General features: G+C 30.9%; 5 protein-coding genes across 5 annotated transcripts; 1 reads left to right on the plus strand and 4 right to left on the minus strand.

Moving 5' to 3' along the window:
• Positions 1-497: 497 nt before the first annotated feature.
• Positions 498-2,351, minus strand: FG379_000853 (uncharacterized protein; the record flags this gene model as incomplete). Its single annotated transcript, XM_067326263.1, has 1 exon — positions 498-2,351. One exon carries the CDS (start codon positions 2,349-2,351, stop codon positions 498-500), a length of 1,854 nt encoding a protein of 617 aa, XP_067182948.1.
• Positions 2,352-3,321: 970 nt separating this feature from the next.
• Positions 3,322-5,322, plus strand: FG379_000854 (uncharacterized protein; the record flags this gene model as incomplete). Its single annotated transcript, XM_067326264.1, has 1 exon — positions 3,322-5,322. One exon carries the CDS (start codon positions 3,322-3,324, stop codon positions 5,320-5,322), a length of 2,001 nt encoding a protein of 666 aa, XP_067182949.1.
• A 225-nt stretch (positions 5,323-5,547) lies between these two features.
• Positions 5,548-6,612, minus strand: FG379_000855 (uncharacterized protein; the record flags this gene model as incomplete). The annotated part of the gene is made up of 1 exon (XM_067326265.1): positions 5,548-6,612. One exon carries the CDS (start codon positions 6,610-6,612, stop codon positions 5,548-5,550), a length of 1,065 nt encoding a protein of 354 aa, XP_067182950.1.
• Positions 6,613-7,499: 887 nt separating this feature from the next.
• FG379_000856 (phosphoglycerate kinase 1) lies at positions 7,500-8,693 on the minus strand (the record flags this gene model as incomplete). Its single annotated transcript, XM_067326266.1, has 1 exon — positions 7,500-8,693. One exon carries the CDS (start codon positions 8,691-8,693, stop codon positions 7,500-7,502), a length of 1,194 nt encoding a protein of 397 aa, XP_067182951.1.
• A 1,319-nt stretch (positions 8,694-10,012) lies between these two features.
• On the minus strand, positions 10,013-13,318 carry FG379_000857 (uncharacterized protein; the record flags this gene model as incomplete). The annotated part of the gene is made up of 1 exon (XM_067326267.1): positions 10,013-13,318. The coding sequence occupies one exon, from the start codon at positions 13,316-13,318 to the stop codon at positions 10,013-10,015; it is 3,306 nt and encodes a 1,101-aa protein (XP_067182952.1).
• Between the last annotated feature and the right edge of the window lie 127 nt (positions 13,319-13,445).

Raw genomic sequence — 13,445 nt, forward strand, 5'->3', positions numbered from 1 at the left:
TAACAGTTCAGTGATATCTCGCTTTTCTTATTGAAAATAAAAATAAATAAATGAATATAAGGCAGGAGAAAAAACGAAAAAAAAGTTAATGGTCCCTTCTCCCTATTACCTTTAATTGGCTTACCAGCTGGCCACACACCGCCCGGCCATCATTAGAACCTAACAACGGACTCCCCACACCTCAAAGTGCACAAAATACCGCCAAATCGATGTTGGCGGGACAACGCAAGCTGTTTTAATTTCAGTAGTGACAACATTAGATTCAAGTTTGTATTTGGAAAAAAAGGAAATGTATGTCGGTTTTTCACCAATATTATCAAGGATAATGTCGCTTTTAAAAAAAGGCAATTAAGTACAGCTGTGACTACTAGAGTTTTTTTGTTATTTATGAAGTATGTGTTTTCTTGCCCATAATATCAGTTATTTGATGTTAAAATTTGTAAAATAAATAACGTTGGTTCGCGTGATCACGATAATAGCGAGCAATGGCTGTCGTCCTACTCCCTCCTCTTTGGTTTAAATTTACTTTTATTGTTCTGACTGTAATTTCTATTGTTGTTGTACATATTAGGATTAATGTTGGCGGCAGCAGAGGACGCTTCAAGTGTAGGAAGTCCAGGAATAATAAAGTCGCTTTTAGTTGGCGTCTTATTTTGAGAAAGAGTTCTAGGTGTATTGTATGTATTGGTGTCGCGAGCGGCCCTCATTTTTTCAGCAAAGTCACTGCTTGCCCATTTGGGTCTGTATACTTGTTGCTTCTCAGATAGGGGTTTGACACTGAATTCTCTTCCCGGGGAGACAGATCTAAAAACAACAGATTCTTTCATCTTAGGTGTACAAGGAGCCCAATAGGCGGAATAGAGAGTGTCAAAGTTTACCCTTTTCAACAAATCACCATTGTATCTAAATATTCGAATGGCATTGTCGACTCTCAGTCTAGGTGATGTAGTGGAGGCAAGAAGATATCTTCCATCAATAGACCACTCTAGTGTGATGCAACAAGACGCATTTGTTTGTCCAATGAGTTTCTGTTCTTCCAGATCCCATATGTCAAGATCACCAGCCAAGTTTCCAAATCCTCCATAGGCAAACCATTTCCCAGATGGATTCCATCTAATTGTATTTCTCCTTGATTTACCGAAACTCACTTTAGGCGTTCCGTCGTATCCATTATTTAGCGTAAGTTCTGGTGGTATCGTCCCCTTACACAGTAAAAAGTCATTTGAGATAGGTGACCACGCCACATCATTTACTGGTCCTTCCTCTGGTGGAACTACAATAATGTGCCTTAGACTATATTTATCAGAGTTTTTCACACTGTTATCCCTGCTTATATTTGCGTCAGTTGAATTAAGTTTCTCATTTATATTATTATTCACAACAGCATCCATTCCAGGGACATTATCGTTATTCTTTAAACTTTTAGATGCAAATGTTGTGCTTGCTACAACAGTTTTGGCATTTTGTATTCTTAAAAGATGTAGACTAGAAGATCCGAAATAAGATTTGCCTAATGTCTCACCTTCAATCTGAGTAAAGACCAATATACCATTTCCTTTGTAATTCCATAATACTTGTGTTGTCTGAGCCTGCTTGATTTCTAAATTTCCAATACAAGATATATTTATATTATTGTTTAGCATTTCAAGATTATATACATATAAATAGATATTTTGGCTTGAGTTCTGACAAACAACTGAAAAATTAACTGAAATATTATCATTGTCCCTTATTTCATTTGATATTGAAAGTTCTATGCTTTTAGAGTAATTAAGGGAGCATATTGGGTTGTTTAGGTTGTCAACATCCCCCTTATATATAGATACACTAGTCTCCTGTACTTTAAATACAAACAATTCATTATTACTCCATCTATACGGAGGCCATGTACTTAGTACTTTAGCACTATTCGTTCTAAATGGGAAAGAAAACAACAAATCGAATGAACTGTTTCTGAATTTATAAACATTCAAATTGTTTTCGTTATTTAACTGATCGTAAGCCGTTAACACCAACAAGTAACTTCCCAACGGTGAATATTGCAATCTTTTTACTTGAAAATTAGTATCAACTCTTATCTCTTTAAACTCTGATTCATTTGCTTTTATAACTATTATAACCGAACACTTTGAGTCATTAGGGACATAACTGTAGCCCTTTCCTTGTGGTTCTTGTGCATATATTTCAACTCCTTCTAAAAACGGACTCAACTCGCTGTTATCTATTTCTATTGGTGACTCTGCACCATCAGTGTTGTTTGTTTTTGTCATTTCCGAAATTCTATAAACTCCCTTTCCCAAACATATTATTTCATCGCTTATGTGGTTGTTTTTGCTAGCTGTTTCTGACATTTTACCGAGTATTTCTATTTCTATGTCCTGCACCAATTCGCTTTAAATGCATATGTGTACGCTATTTTCTTTATTTAACACGTGTTTTAATGGGTTATGTTAAACAATTCCAGTGTTTATATTATTTATTCGCTTCACTTTTCCTTATTTTGTTTTAGTTATTCTTGTTTCGTTTAATTGTCTAAGGCGTTGCGTTACCCTTATATTTGCATATATATATACAAATATGTATTTCTTTCTTTTATTTAGTATTACCTGGATACTATAGAATAATAAGCTTACTAATATTATCTGTCTCAAATAAATGATATAAAAGTAAGAATGATCAAATTATTTTATTTTCTATTTTTCCTTTTGGAAAATAATTAAAAGGAAATTCCCTTTTCCGAACTCTTTAAAAATAACGTGTCGTCTCGTGATCATCGGCACTTTTTTTTTGAATTTCCAAAATTCAAAAAAAATTTTGTGTTGACATAACTTTTTTTAGTTACATATCTTCACATTGTTTTTGTCTTAAATTACTAAAATTACAGAAATTCTTTTGCAATTTTTATTTATCTGAGTAACAATACCCATTTTAATATTCTACTGGAATCCTTACAGCAAAAAGGTCATTCAACTAATATAAATTAATGTGTTTTGTTATCCTATCGTAAATTTAGTTGAAAATCACATGATTTATAACATTTGATGCCTATGTGTTTCAATTAAACAGCTATTTGGAACATTAAGCAAGTGCATTTGCAGGATACTGATAAGGTTTTTCATTTTTTTTAGCAAACTCTGAAATCATAAAGCTGGAGCGAGAAACATTAGTACATACATACAATTAATATAGTTGATGTAAGACTTTAAATGAAATAATACGAGCATTTCTTAAATACTAACAAGTAATTGCATTTGAAGATAGCGAAATAGGTAATATATTACATCCGATTTTAATGACAATATAGGGACTTTCACCATAACCATGAAAATCCCGGATGATGAGACAAATAAAAAACTATCTGTTGACAGCAATAACTTGAGTGATAGTTATTTTAAAAGTGGTCATAATAACAGTACTCTTGCTTTTCCGCCTCAGCTACACGCTCAATCTAAGTTGAATAACAGCAATCAGAAAATCAAGGGAACCATCTCTCCTCAAAATTCGGTTATTGGAAATGCAAACGTTGAGCTTGTTGCTACTACCCAGTCTCAACTGTATATGAATAATCGTCGTTTAAACACTTCTATTGTTGATTCAAATACAAGTCATACCCACCCGGCATACAATGGCTATAACAAAACTAGTTCTTCGATTTTAACTGGGAATCAGAGTGAAAATTACCATGAATACCAAAAAAATACTCAAAATTCCATCTCAATTAACAATCCACTTATAACGCAAAATGCTGACTCGAATCTGAATCATAGTAAGATAAATCGTGAAAATACAAATAATTACATGAATCCAAGTGTAGATAAAGTTTCGTCATTCAATTTGTCTCAGGATTGCGATAACTGCAACAATCCGTTATATAATGGAGTTGTCAAAGAGGAGAACTTTCAAAATAGTGATAAAGTTCCCAACTCTGTCGTGCAGAGTAAAGGCAGTGATTTTTCATTTTCTCCAACTAGCAGCACAATTCATCCGATAATAAGTAATATTGGGAAAAACTCCGAATTTCAAAGAATAGTGGGAAGCAAGCCACTCGGTAACGAAGACAAATTAACAAACAATGTTTTGATTACAAGTACGAATAACTTACCCACGCAATCAAATCTAAAGTTGAGCTCACGTTCGCCTTCCTATTCATCTTCATCCAATACACCAATACTTTCGCCTTCATTTCCGTCATCAAATATTGTTTCCAGCGCAGTAATGTCTGGTAATAGAGTGGCAGGAGGTGATTCATCAAAAAATAGTGGATACAACAGCTTTCCCGTGGAAAAGATAGTTTGGGATTATTTACATTTACTGCATGTACAAAATAAACAGGGATTCAGTTACCTGGCTCAATATGTAGATGATACATTTAATATAGGTAAATTTCATTGCATGGTAACGGAATTTTGCAAAAGAGAAAAATATTCAAGAGATGCATTGATAATTAATGCTAAAAATTGGTTTAGAGAATACATCGATAGAAAAGAGAGCGAGTCAACACTAGCTCCAAATATCACACTTAATGAAGGAATTAGAAGGTATTTGAATAAAAAACTCAAGTATTACTTAGATCTTGGTTTTTCATTTGAACAAGGAACTGTTGACTTATACTACAATATATTTATTTATATGATTAAAGGTATTTGGGAAAGACTTGAAGAAGCCAGTTTTGACAGGGTCGACTGGTCACTACGCCCTTATTTGAATGATGATGAAGATCAAGAATGCACGGATAAACACAACAATGACAATAAAAAACAAAGGGTTGACGACACAATGTACGACAACGAAATTTGTGTAAACAGTAACTACAACAGTTTACATGATTGTGACTTAGTTAGTCACGTAATGAGATTAAATGAAGCAAAGGATCTCTCATTCAAGGAAAAAGACTCGAATAACACTAATATTCATGGCAAGTCATCAAGTAACAAATCCTCGCAACAAAATGAAAATACTTCGAGCACTAATGAAGTGGGTAAGAATTTAAGTTCCAGTAAAGACAACAAAACGGCGAATAACGACGGAATTTTGGAACACGATCCAAGGGAAAAAAGTTCCGATTCAAACGGGGAAGGAATTGATCAGGTTAAAGAAATGGTTATTGTTTCTAGAAAGCAGAAATGGCTACTTAGAAATGTCAAACTATCGGACTTTATGTATATTATTCAAATGGATGACATATATGATAAACTTCTGCCACCTTTATGCATAAATGACAGCATTAATAACAATTCTCTAAGCAGACGCATCAAACTTCCCAAGAATGTAAGAAGAAAACTGTCAGAAATGATTTGTCTTCACTATTCATCTGTACAATAGATGTTGTTTAACATTACTCACATTAAGCAATACTTTTTTCTGCTATAAGTGAATTAAATATCTAGTTAATTGTAGCCAACATGTTATTTGTTGTTTCCGCAGACAAATGTGCCACTAATAACCAACTAAAAGAGAAGCTAAAACAACCATACTAATTCTATATTCGTATTTATATTTCATTCACACATTATGTAACTTTTTTCTTGTTTGGGTAAAGATAAGACGTCATCTAAACACGTCATTAAGAACCTTTTTATCTAAAAATAAATAAAAAAAAACTGACAAGGTATTTATAATTGATAGTATAAGTGAGAAGATCAGGTTGAATTTTTCAAATTCATTTGAGAATAATATGAAACACGACTTGGCAATGTTTAGTAGAATTTCTTGCGATAGCGTTTTCCAAATAAAGTATATGGAAATGTTAAAATCGTGTGTTTCTTTGTGTTTATTTAATATGTAATATTTGTACAATTTTCTCTCTATGGAATACAAATTTAATGTAAATACGAAATCTGATATTTGTGTTATTTTTAATGGTTTAACATAGCTAAAACTATTACTTGAATGACTACTATTATACACAGCAATTCCATCCTTATAAGTGTTTTTATTTACCTTGTATAGTGTTGAAATATAGGAAAATAATCCTTTAGATAAAAATGTTTCAAAAAGTTTGTTCAACATAAAATCATCTTCTAGTACAGCTATTTCATCATTCTCTGTATGTACTTCACCACTATTTTTTATAGCTGTAAAAAGCCTAATTTGAAATATGAACGTGCTAGATCTAACAAATATAATTAATAACAAACTTGAAAAAGTCAATAAATGAGTTATTTTACACAATATTAGTCCAAATACTACCAGATCTATCATATCACTAAACTTTGAAACTATTCCCAATAAGTCATAAATAGATGTCATCGCCGATACGTTTCCAATTAAATTTTCTGTAGGTAAATTATCACTATAATTGTTGTCACCTAGCTTATTACTAATTAAATATTTCTCCTTCTTTTGTATATTAAATGAATATATAAACGAAATAACATATGTTATATTCATTACATTTTGGCATTTTATTTGATAAAATGTTGAAATAATCACCAATAAATACAAAAGTAATGTTACTAAATAGTTTGTAATCATTATCTCCCCAAATACACCGGTTATTTCTCTATATGTTTCTAAATTAACTCTTTTTTTAGGCATTAATATCCAGTTCCTCAAATCTGTTTGTGAATCGTCTTGTAATTCAGAAACAATAATACTGTCTATTATTCTCATTACCCTGTTGCCTCCCCCACCAGTGTCTACATCATCACTGATTTCATATAATTCATCTGAAGAGGTTCGACTAACTGCCATATTTTTGCATATGTCCTCTTTTTTAGCATGACAAATTTAATAAGCCCCTATTTGAATTTACTCGTATTTACCTTAAATAACATGTATAATAAAGAATACAACTATTTTCATTCAATATTATATTTCACCTATTCTTCTTGCACTTTCGTATTTACTCTTATTTATTTTTTTCTCACACCATTAAAAGAGAAAAAGTGGAAGCAAAGAGCTAATGAAAAAATAGTGGAGAAACGAATCAAATATTTACTAAAGTAAGTTGTGTGTATCACTTTCTCTTGATCGTTGCTAAATGTGTTATTATTCAAACCGTTCTAATCCAACTTATTGCTTTATTAGCTACATAAATTACTTGTTTCCCTGTGAGAGGCAAAAGTATACATATTAAGAGTGGTCTTATTAAAAGTAAAGCCGCCTCTTTTCTGTTTCCTTAATGCATGTAGGAAGCTCTACCTACACTAAATATTTAAAATAAAACAGAAAAAGAGAAATGAGACAGAGCTAGCACGCTCATTCCATCATTCATTGAAACCCAGGAGTAAACTTGCCTGTACTAAATGTGAACTTGAAATAATAAATCCATCAAGGACAACAGTGATCGCTATGACAAAGTCTACGGTCAAAGGGAAACAAAAAAAAGTTAGAAGAAAAAACAATAAAGTAAAACCCTAGGAAGCATCACATGCTTTCTTTCATTATTTCATTTTCTTGTTCTTTGCAGTCTATTTTTTAATTCCAAAAAAAGAAAATCGATATATTTAACTCATACAAATCCAAATATCAAACCAAAATATTATAACTCAAAATATTCAGCTTTTAACTGAGAGAGATACAACTCCAGGAAGCAATTTGCCCTCTAGAAGCTCTAATGAAGCTCCGCCACCGGTAGAAACATGAGAAACCTTTCCAGAGGAACCACATTTCTCGACAAGAGAAGCGGTGTCACCCCCACCAACAATTGTTACAGCACCTAGTTCAGTTGCAGTGACAAGAGCCTCTACCATAGAACGTGATCCTTTTGAAAACTTTTCCATTTCAAATACACCAGGAGGGCCATTGGCAACAATAGTTTTAGAGGAGATGATTAACTCTTTGAAGTTGTTGGAGGTTTCGGGTCCGATATCTAGTCCTAACCAATCGTCAGGTATCCCTTCAGAGTCTTTGACAATCCTGGCATTTGCATCCGGCGAGAATTCGTCCGCAATAACATAATCACATGGCAACAATATCTCAACATTTTTTTCTTTTGCCTTTTTCATAATATCATTTACTATTTTAGAACCTTCCTCATCAAATAAAGATTTGCCAATTCTCAAATTATTTAGCACCTTTTTAAATGTGAATGCCATTCCACCACCTATGATCATTCTATCTACTTTATCAAGTAAATTAGTAATTAATTGTATTTTATCAGCTACCTTTGCACCACCCATTATTGCTAAAAACGGTCTTGCTGGATTCTCTAATGCCCTTCCGAAGTACTCTAATTCCTTTTTCAATAGTAAGCCTGCTACTTTTGGGCTTAAATTTACTCCGACCATAGAACTGTGGGCTCTATGGGCAGTTCCAAAAGCGTCATTTACATATATATCTCCCAATTTACTTAATGAATTTCTAAAGTTATCCACTTCATCAGCACTGGCCTTCACCTTTTCACCATTCTCATTAACTCCTTTTCCTTCCTCTTCAATATGAAATCTCAAATTTTCCAATAATATTACGCTTCCAGTTTCCGGATTTGAGCACAAGTTCTCTGCACTTGCTCCAACACAGTCTTCTGCAAATAAAACCTTCCTCCCTAGCAACTCTTCTAATATTGGAACTAATATCTTAAGAGAATATTCCATTTTTCTTTGACCATCCGGTCTACCAAGATGGGAGGCCAAAACCACACTTTTAGCTCCGTTATCTAAAGCGTATTTTATTGATGGAATGCTTGCTACTATCCTGGTTCTGTCTGTGACCTGCCCATTTTTAATTGGAACATTTATATCTACTCTCATAAAAACTCTCTTTCCCCTCAACTATAAACATGAAAAAAATGAGGGCAAAATAAGTTAAAAAAGAAAAAAGTCATTATGATGAGTATTTTACCATATTTAAATTTGCGTTTATTCGTAATTGAATCAAAATTAATAGTGCTCAAAGTATCTAAAAGACAAGAAAACATACCTCTGAGGCCACATCAGTAATACTCAATTTTTTTGAGAGATCCATTTTATTCCCCTTTGTCAAACAAAGCAAAAATTAAAATCAAATTATTACTTAAACTTTTACAAACTAAATATCAATTTAAAAGTTTGATTATTTTATTGAAATAAAAGAAAAGCCCTCCATGTGTAGCTATACGTTATTTTAGTTCCCCAAATGTGGGGAACAATTTCTTAAATGCATAGGCATTTTTTACATTAATACGAGCATCATGCATTTGTTTTTCAATTTATCTATATTTAGTAAAATAATAAAAACATTTAAGTAAACTGTTCTTATTTTATTAATTTACAGGTTTCGTTAATTCATCAGTGGTCTGTTTCAAAAGGGATTGCAAGTGGTATGCAAATTAAGTTATTGTTAATGCTACATACTAACCGTCTATCCCGACCAATAGATGTTTTTGTCTCAAATCCTTTACATTTTTCTTTCAATATATCTATTTTTATTTCTGTGTTTTATGTTTACGTTAAAGTACATCTTGTACAACATCTATTTTACATACGAAAAAGAATATAAAGGGGACCGCCTGTCTCAACCTTGAAGTCAAATTAAGATAATGCAACAATAAAAAGCGAATTTCGATTTTTTATTAAGGTTCCGAATAAGAATGGGAATTAAAGCAAAGGAGTTAAATTAGAAAAAAAAGTTGGTAGGGTCGTGTATCTAACGCGACGATTTTTACTTGAATACATCTGGCTTCTTTCTTGTCAAGGAAAAGTTAAATCCAATTACTACTTTTCATATATGTAATTGTGTATTTTACTTTAAAACAAAAAAGGTTTAGTTTTGATAGTCCTCTTCTTTACCTATTTTGTGTTAATAAATTAACATTAAGGCAAGAACAAGTAATTATGAAAAGGCATCTACTTGATAAGTAAGCTGTATAGCCAAAAAAGTCAAATAAAACGAACTATGCGGTTGGTATAAGATGCAATAATAATTAGTGATTTAAATAAAGAATAATTATGGCCCATTTTTTCTCTCTCAAGACAAAAATAGACTATAATTACTCAATTTGAATCTTAACACTCACAGAACCCACATACATAAAGAAAGCATGTATATGTGGTACTTGTGAGTAGTACATATAAATATAAGGTAGTTCTATTTACAGTGTTAGTGATAATATAGGTATATTTAACAAATCGTTAACTCCGCTCTTAATTGTCTTTTTAATGTACTTGTTATGAATAAATAGATTTTTATTCCCATCATTAAACTTTTCACAAAAATTCCTGTCGTTTATATCATATGACAGTACGATGTAATTTAATAAATTAGACTTTGCATCTGAAAAATACTTTAAGGAATAACTAAAATTGCTTTCTTTATATTTACTTTCGGTAATTTCAAATAAGTACTCGTGTTCATTTTCATTTAATATGCTGTTGTTAATGGGCTCAAATTCCTTGGTGTTGTTTGCAATAATTAATGATCTTAAATATAAAAGTTTAGCCAGAGATATTATTTTATCATCTTTGAATATTCCATAGTAGTTTGTGTTTAAATTAAAATTTGAATAATTTTCCTCATTGTCTAAGTAATCCTCTACCTTACTGAATGTTTGACTTAAAAACGATATCTTTACTACATTAATTAAGCTATTAATGTCAATACTATGTACGCTCATTACATTATTTAAAATGCTATTTATATAACTGGTAACATTTACTGAATATTCATTTAAATTATTTGATTTTATTCCAGATATTATTTCAAATTGCTTTAAAATACATTCAATAATTATTTTCCCAAAACCATTAGAACAGTCATATTCTCCAAAAGACTCACTACATTTGTCAACAAAATCTTTTAAAAGTTCATTTGAGAAGTGAGCTAAAAGCACAATATAAGATCCTAATTGGTTACTAGTTAATAATTGTTTTTCCAATATATAAAGTCTATATATGCTTTGAAGACAAATAAGTAAACATGTTTCAAGTGATATTTTTTTCATCAGTTTATATGAACAAAAATAATGAATGTATATAGCTAAATATGAATTTGTATAAAATACACAATCCTTTCTAAAATTTAATATGATATCATGGCTTTTTTTCCAACAAAAATCTGAATCACTAATTAAATTCAATGCATAGCTATATTCATTATTTTCTTTAACATATTTTTTAATAATATTTTCGTCAACATTGTTGTTATTAAACATATTTATCCAAAGTCTCCTCCAATACATTAAACAAGGGTCCCTATGCTGTTTACTTGAATATATTTTATCATGCATTTCTAAAAATTCTATGTATCTGCTTAAAGTCATTTTTCTTAAACAATATAAATGGTAGTCGTACTGATCGTTTCTCATTATCTCCAGGGAATTCATAACCTTTTGGTAATTTCCAAGTACAAATAACTGGTTTTCAGCTGCGTATATTTCTGAATAATATGCCTTTCTCTTTTCAAACCACATTACTTGAAGATTTCTTAAATCTGCATTCTCTTCACTACTATCACTGCTATTATCCTTTAATTTTTTCCTATCTGATGCAATTAAATTGCTATTCATCATTTCAATTAAAATTTTGTTGGCTTTTTCTATATTACCTGACTCTAAGTAACAACAAATTAGCTTTACATTCAAGTATCTATCGTTACTGTCAAGTTTTTTCGCATTTTCCATAGCTTCAATAGAATCATCAAGTCTATAAAGGTGCTTTAATAGCCTTCTCTTAATTAAATATGTTTCAGGCTTGTTATTTTCCAAACTTAATGACTTTTCTATATACTCCAAACCCTTTAGTGTGTTTCCCATATTGTCTAAATGTTGTGAATATATATTGTATAACATAATCATTTTTTCTTTGTTAATCTCGGAATTACTGTATTTATGTTCATATTCACTGATTAAATTGCTGAGTTTTTTATCAAAAACGGATTTTTTGTTAATGTCCAATCTAGATATAAACACTAATAGTGAACTTATATTACTTATCCTATTGTTTAGTCTATTCACAATATAGTCTTTAAATCTAATTGAAAAATTATCGATATCCAGTACCCCCATTTCAATTCTCAATAATGAATCACTTTTAGGATATTCCTTTTTTTTTTTGTCAAAAAAATTGATTAAAAGATTAATAGATTTGTCATAATATTCTTTGTTATTATTTAAATATTCAATGCTATAAACAATAAGTTCTAGTACATTATTTACAAACGCAGATTTTCTCTTACCATATGAACAATGATTAGCATACATTGAGCTCAGTTTAAGTTTTCTATCTTTTATATATTCATTTCTTCCAATATATTCACATTCATTTAAATTTCCTCTCTCGTCTTTTGCTCCAAAAACAGGATAATACATTATTCCAGACGTTCCTCTTTTTTGGTAAAAATTGCAGCTTATTGAAATAAGTGGTAAAACTCCATCTTCATTTATATTCTGATATTTAGTTGATAGATAATCACTTTTATTTGATGTTATCTTTAAATCAAACATTATTTTATTACTTGGAGGTAAAACAACCCCTTTTAGTGATTCGTCAGAAAGCATACAACCTATTATCGAAAAGTCGTCGTCTGGATACAGTTTAAGTAACTCGTTAAAACAATGTTTACATTCATCTGTGTAGTTTAGTCCACATTTCAAAAGAAGGTTTCCAAGAATGGTGTAGTAATCTGTCTTGTCCAATATATAGTCCTTGTTATGTATTAAAAAATCATAAACTTGTTGATACTTCTTTCCGTCTAATAAAACTTTTACAAAATATAATAGCAATTCAGATCTTTGAAATGGATCCAAAAATGCAAAAGGCCTTCCATACTCACTCACTTTTTCTATTTTGTCGTTTTTTTTATTAATTGTAGATAAATTTCCCTCTGAAGTTGCTAATTTATCCATATAAACAAGAGCATTTATAGTCGAATTGATGTAACCACACAAGTGATTTCCCAATGCTGATGCTATCCAATTTATTCTCACATCCGGTCTTATTCTTTTGATCTCATTTCTTATTTCCCTAAATCCTTCATAATTTCTCAGCTGAATATAACATGTACCTAAATCCCTAAGTACAACGGCATCCTCTTTGTCAAATTTAAGAGCTGTTTTAAAGCATTTTATTGCTTCTGAATAATCAAAATCACTTCTATATAAAGTACCTAAACAATGCCAACTCATTGAATTTCTCATATTCATTTTTATTGCTTCTTTTGCATATTCATAAGCCTCTCTGTGCTTACTATCATTTATATCAGAATGCAGTGCCCCCAATATGAACGCTTTCATAGACAATAAATCGCTTTGCTTTGGGTACTTTTTTAACATCACGTCCGTTAATTTAAGTGCTCTTTTATATATTCTTTGATCATAAAGCTGCACAATGTTTTTAAATTGCTGCTGGTCTCTTTGCGTAAATTGAGAATTGTTCCCATTCTGAAACTCTTTTTTGTTCATTATTTTTGTATATTAATCAATAATTTAGGCTATTATCAGATATTATACGGAATCCAAACCTTTAAAATGAAATCTTTATCTTACCTTCTCAGTTAATAATTACTTGTTCTACTCCCTAATTATTTTG

The sequence above is a fragment of the Cryptosporidium bovis genome (assembly GCF_009768925.1).
Source record: "Cryptosporidium bovis isolate 45015 chromosome Unknown contig_16, whole genome shotgun sequence".
Classification (NCBI taxonomy): Eukaryota; Apicomplexa; class Conoidasida; order Eucoccidiorida; family Cryptosporidiidae; genus Cryptosporidium; species Cryptosporidium bovis.